The 6,243-nt window shown below is 41.3% G+C and overlaps 1 protein-coding gene across 1 annotated transcript in view; it reads right to left on the bottom strand.

Moving 5' to 3' along the window:
- The window catches only part of Appl1 (adaptor protein, phosphotyrosine interaction, PH domain and leucine zipper containing 1), a 48,147-nt gene extending 42,409 nt beyond the window's left edge, over positions 1-5,738 (bottom strand). The window contains exon 1 of the mRNA XM_013030718.1: positions 5,691-5,738. Within this exon, the coding sequence (XP_012886172.1) occupies positions 5,691-5,738 (48 nt within the window). The remainder of the gene's footprint in view (positions 1-5,690) is intronic.
- Between the last annotated feature and the right edge of the window lie 505 nt (positions 5,739-6,243).

Raw genomic sequence — 6,243 nt, 5'->3', positions numbered from 1 at the left:
GCCCAGGCCCAGAGTTCAAGCCCCATGACCGAAAAAAAAAAAAAAAAAACTAAGGTATCCACAAACAATGAGAGCTGGCACCAGTGGCTCACACCTATAATCCTAGCTACTCAGGAGGCTGCGATCTGAGAATTGCAGTTTAAAGACAGCCCAAGGAAGGAAAGTACGTGAGACTCTTATCTCAAATACACCACCAGAAAACTGGAAGTGGCACTGTGGCTCAACTGGTAGAGCACTCACATTGAATTAAAGAGCTCATGGACAGTGCCCAGGCCGAGTTCAAGCCCATCGACCAACAAAAAAAAAAAAAAGCAATGAGATCACTGAAGCTTAAAATCTAAAGAATAACCTCTTTTTATTTTTTCCCTAGCATCCTGTGCTCAGTAGAGGAAACTACATCTAAATAGTATAAAGAGGAGAAAATGACACAAGATAATTATGCCATTAATGAAGTCCACATTCTCAGTCCACTACTTAAATATCTGAGATTTGGAATTGATAATCACAAAGAACCGAACAAACAAAAAAGAAAGCCTTTTTTTTGGGGGGGGGAGGGGATATGTTGTTATAGTGCTCAGACTTGGATTCCACCTCCTGAAACCAAGCTCAATCACACTATCTCAGCAAGTAGCTAAGACTACAGGGATGCTACACCTGGCTTAATTTGATGTTTCCATTCTAATACTTCAGTTCCACTTCCCAGAGTATTATTTTAAATGTTTAAAAAAAAAGCATCAGGAATCTCTACTTTGGTAATTGCCATTCTAAAGAAAAACTTGCCACTTGGTTGCATTCTTTTTCTCCAAAAACAGGCAATTCAATTCCAATTCAAGGATATACATGTTGTGTATTTAAGTTAAAAAGTTCTTATCTTCAAAACAGGGCTGACACCAGTCTCTTTTTTTGTTTGTTTGTTTGTGGTTCTGAGGATTGAACTTGCACACAGTAGTCAAATGTTCTACCACTAAGCATACCCACGGTCTAGGTTCTGCACTTAAAGCAAATGAATATCAAATTCAATACTGCATAATTACTGTTTATTTGCAGCTAATGAAAGGAGAATCAATATGGTACAAATTTATTAAATCTTTGATAACCTTTACCAGACATACCATTTTTCTATACTACTAAAACAAAATAACCCTGGCAATTAAGCAATGACTTAAGGTTTTCTTATGTCTCAATACTTGATTTTACGGACAGACCTTCCAGTAGAATTTTGTTATATATGGCTCTGACATAAACATAAAAAGAATATGTAAGTAGTACAAACATACACCTAAAACTTCTTCACATTAAAGAATTCAACTCATGAATCTTTCCAATTCAGTCATCAGTAACAATTTTTTCCTCATACGTTATTAGACTCTATACCATGGGAAGTTGACAAGCCTTTCTCAAACTATTTTATTTTAGACTCTACTAATTTTCTTCCAAAGCTTGGACATTTGCTCATCAAGTTCTGATGGATATGTGCTTTCAGAGTAGAAAAAAGAAGATTTCCAAGCAAATGACACTTTGTAAAGAATTTGTTGGCTTAACAGAAAGGTTTCATTTAGCCACTTCCAAGTAGAAAAAACAACCAAGTGTACACACTATAGAAAGTATTGTACATTTGCAGGCAATGTCAAGCACATTACAACCACCACTTGCTCATAGTATTTGTTATAATAGTAACTCAAGTTACATGTGGCTGTACATGCTTGTAGTTCTAGCTATTTGGAAGACTAGGCAGAAGGACCCTTGAGCAACATGACATGCATAAGCAACATAGCAAAATCCTGTCTCTAAAACCAAAGAAAACATGACTATTTTTTAAAGGTCATAGGGCTGGGATGGTGGCTCAGTGGTAGAGCACTTGCCTTGCATGCATGAGGCCCTGGGTTCAATTCCTCAGCACTATATAAGCAGAAAAAGCCAGAAGTGGCACTATGCCTCAAGCAGTAGGGTGCTAGCCTTGAGCTGAAGAGCTGAGGGACAGGGCCCAGGCCCAGAGTTCAGGTCCCATGACCGGCAAAAAATAAAATAAAGGTCCATAATTGTTCTTGGTAATTAACAAACTTCATTTAGATTCTAATTTTTCAAAACAATCTATAAACACAAAGCATTTTGTTTTGTTTTGTTTTTTGGTCCGGTCCCTCAGCTCTTCAGCTCAAGGCTAGCGCTCTACCACTTGAGCCACAGCGCCACATCCAATTTTTTCTTTTTTGCTTATGTGGTGCTGAGGAACCGAACCCACGGCCTCATGCATGCAAGGCAAGCGCTATACCACTGAGCCACCTTCCCAGTCCAACTCAAAGCATTTATTGCAGGCTGAAGACTCTGTTTCACTAGATACTTTGTAGAAAGGTATGACTAGACAAGGTAACTCTAAAGATGTTTCTTCTATTTAATCAGCAGGATTTGGATTCTGCAAATTTCTTTTATGTAAATGCCTAGTTACTGTAAATCAAACTGTAAAAGGGAACTAAAGCTGGATGATGGTGGCTCACACCTGTAATCCTAGCTGCTCAGGAGGGTGAGATCTGAAGATATGGTTCAAAGCCAATCCAGGCAGGAAAAGTCCGGGAGAAAAGTCTTAGGCAGGAAAGTCTTGTCTCCAATTGACCACCAAAAAACCGGAAGTGGTGCGGAGGCTCAAAGTGGTAGAGTGTTATTTTTGAGCAAAAGAGCTCAGGGAGGAAGTGGCACCAAGGCTCAAGTGGTAGAGTGATTCCCTTTAGCTGAAGAGCTCAGGGCCAGCTCCGGGGCCCAGAGTTCAAGCTCCACGACCGACAAAAAATAAAAAAATAAATATATAAATAAGAGAGCTCAGGGACAGCACCCAGGCCCTGAGTTAAAACTCCATCACCAACAAGAAAATAACTAAAATAAAAATAAAAGGGAACTGGGGGTGTAGTGTAGTGTTGAGTGCTTAGTGTACATCTCTAGGTTCAATCCTCAGAGCCATCCCCTACCCCTTCCAAGAAAAAGTATAAAAGGCCAAATACTAATCAGGATAGTTCCTGTGATGCCTAAATTCTGGCAGGCCATTCTGTTATTTCAGTCTTCTATATAGCCCTGACTGTCCTCCAGTTCATGACCCTCCTGCCTCAGTTCAGGGATTACAGGCATAAACTCTACTACACCCTCAAAATGAATGCAGTAATAAGGATCAAACCTGGGATTTAGTGCATGCTAGGCAAGCACTCTACCACTACACTGGCCCAACACAACACTTTTGATTAGAATCAAATGATATAATGGGGGGGGGGGGGACTAAGTATTTAAGGAGCTTTAAAAAGTTTTCTTTTTTTTTTATTTCTTTTATTTTTTGTGAACATACTGTACAGAGGGGCTTTAAAAAGTTTTCACAGTAGACTCTTATCTCCAATTGTCCAGCAAAAAGCTGGAAGAGATGTAGTTCAAGTGGTACAGCACCTGCTTTCAACAAAAAAAGCCAGGCAAGATTAAAGGGCCCTGAATTCAAGCCCCAATACCAGAATGTACGCATGTACACAAGGTTTCAGTGTTCTTCACTACTTTACTTGGACTATATAACTGAGGGAAAAAAAGTTATGGCCAAATACTTACATCAGCTATACTTCTAAAAGCTGACCTTTGGAAAACTGACAACAATGATAGCTATGTGAAATGTCACCACCTGTAGTTCCAAACTACTCAGGATACAGAGATCTCTCCAAGGAGCATAAGCAGCACAGCTAGATGTCCCCCTCAAAAAAGAAAAATAATTCTGTTGAGTCAACTAAGGAAATGTGCAAGTCAGACACTGGTGGCTCACACCTATAATACTAGCTACTCAGAAGACTTTTATTTGCAATTAACCAGCAAGTAGTTGGAAGTGTGGATGTGGTTCAGTTGGTAGAGTGTCAGCTTTGGAGGGAACTGGAGATATAGAAAGCCCAATGAGTGTGAGGCCCTGAATTCAAGTTCCAGGACCAGCACCAAAAAAAAAAGGCAGGTATCTGTGGCTCATGCCTGTAACCCTAGCTACTTTCAAAAGACTAAGATCTGAGGATAATAATTCAAAGCCAGCCCTAGCAGGAAAGTCCATGAACCTTAGTTCCAATTAACCACCAAAAAAGCTGGCAGTGGAGCACTGGCTTTGAACAATAAAGTTCAGGGTGCAGGCCTAGGGGAGAGGGGGGAGGAGGAAGAGAGAAAGAGAGAGGGAGAGAAGGAGAGAAGGAAAGAGGGACAGATGGAGGGAGTGGAAAAGGGAGAGAGATAGAGAGAGGGAGAGGGGAGAAGGGGAGGGAGGGAGGAAATTTAAGAAAATACAAATTAAGCTATGTTTAGTTAAAAGACAAAAATTTTATGTACAAATATTCTCAACTACATTAAAATATGCATAAAACACTAGAAGAGAGGCTGGGAAGGTGGCTCAGTGGTAGAGTGTTTGCCTTGCATGCATGAGGCCCTGGGTTTGATTCCTCAGCACCACATAAGCAGAAAAAAAAAGCTGGAAGTGGCGCTGTGGCTCAAAAGGTAGAGCACTAGCCTTGAGCTGAAGAGCTGAGGGACAGCACCCAGGCCCAGAGTTCAGGCCCACGACCAGACCCAAAAAAAAAAAAAAAAAACCCACTAGAAGAAAGCCAACTATTAACAGAGTACACTCTTGTACTTGTGTGTAATCCTATTTTGTATCTTCCATATTTTCTGAAACAAGTTATTGTTATAATCAAGGTTAAAATCTTAACAGTCTCTACATTAACTGATGCTTACAGAAGTTGAGTGACTTGACTTAAAAGTAAAAGGTACTATGTGTGACAGTAAAGACTAAAACCCCTTTTCTCCTCAATCCTAGTTGCAAGTCTTTTCATCCTGCCTGCAGGTTCTCCATAAGAATTACCAATTGTCCTCCCTTTCTAAATCTCAGTTGTCCCAACTGTTTTCTCCAGTATTACCTCATTCAAATTTACTAAAACCTGTGAGGATATCAATGTGCTAATTAATTTTAAAATACTATAAAATGAGTAGAAATATGAGTCATGCTTGTTAAGCTTTAATCTTCAAATTGTAAACTAATTATATGAAAACTTCGATATTATCTCTGACTCAAAAGTCTTATCTCTCAAAAGTCACTGAGCAAGTCATTCCTAGCTGTTTTCATACAAGACAAGAGAAAGTAAACCAACTTGTTAAGTTTGTTGCTGCTTTTTTTTTTAAGTTTTAGTGCAGATTTTAGCATAACAGGTTAAGAGAAAGAGAAACATTTCCTGCTTCCCACGCAGGAAAGGGAGTTAAGTCTACTAAACCAATACAACCCACTAAAACGGCTGCAAATTCTCTGAAACAAATTTTAGATTACAACTTTATACTGAGGAAGTCACTAAGAAATATTTGATTTGGCTATAATGTGTACTCCTCTTTGTTGAATGTACGCTGATAAGAGTACATTACCAGCAAGCAACTTGGCTTGTGTAGATAACTTTCTGACTGAAAAAGAACAAATCAGTTCTATAATCAGAGCCCGATTTCAACTTGGCAATTAAAATTGGCACAGAACGCATAGCCAAAAGGCCATCCAAGAAAGAAGGAGGTAGCCCTCCCCTCCCTTTCTTTTTTTCAGGGCCATATTAAACTAAAAATAAATTACGTGCAGTTGTATTTCTAAGTAAGCAATAACTAAGAAAATGATCGATCTAAGTGGCATGGGAGCAACATCGCTTCCACATCGCTCGCTGTACGAAAGCGGAATGTAGGGATGAAGTTTCTCTAATGCAAGTCAGAATCATCGTTTTTTAACAGAGCTTATTTCATTCTTTCGTTCTGGGGGCGGCGGCGGGGCGGCGGGGGGGGGGTGTAGGGAAGCAAATTGTTACATTTTCCCAACTAAGGCATCCATCCCCATTCCCAACGCACACAGAACGCGGACTCTTATTTTGATGAGTCTATCAGAGCCAAGTCTGCAGCGCGAGGAGGCTCCCCGCAGCCCCGGTGCCGCGAAAAGCGTCGTCCGTCACGCATCACCCGGCTCCGGTGACAGCGACCGAGCCTGGCCGCGACAGCGGCACACGCGGCCGGAGAGCGGGCGCAGGCGCGGACGCCCGTCGGGGACTCGTCCGCGGTTCCTCCAGGCACCTCCCGAAAAGACCCAGCCATTTCCTTCCCCGGCGCGCCGAGCCGCTCACCACCACCACCACCACCACCACCACCACCTCCTCCCGCATTTCCTCGGAACATCGCCGACCGGCGCTCGGCGTTTCCCACCACCGCGACAAAAAGAGAAAAAAAAAAAAA

Source organism: Dipodomys ordii, unplaced genomic scaffold (genome assembly GCF_000151885.1).
Source record: "Dipodomys ordii isolate 6190 unplaced genomic scaffold, Dord_2.0 Scaffold132, whole genome shotgun sequence".
Lineage (NCBI taxonomy): Eukaryota > Metazoa > Chordata > Mammalia > Rodentia > Heteromyidae > Dipodomys > Dipodomys ordii.
The sequence above is the reverse complement of the archived record's forward strand: the minus strand, read 5'-3'. Positions and strand labels throughout refer to the sequence as shown.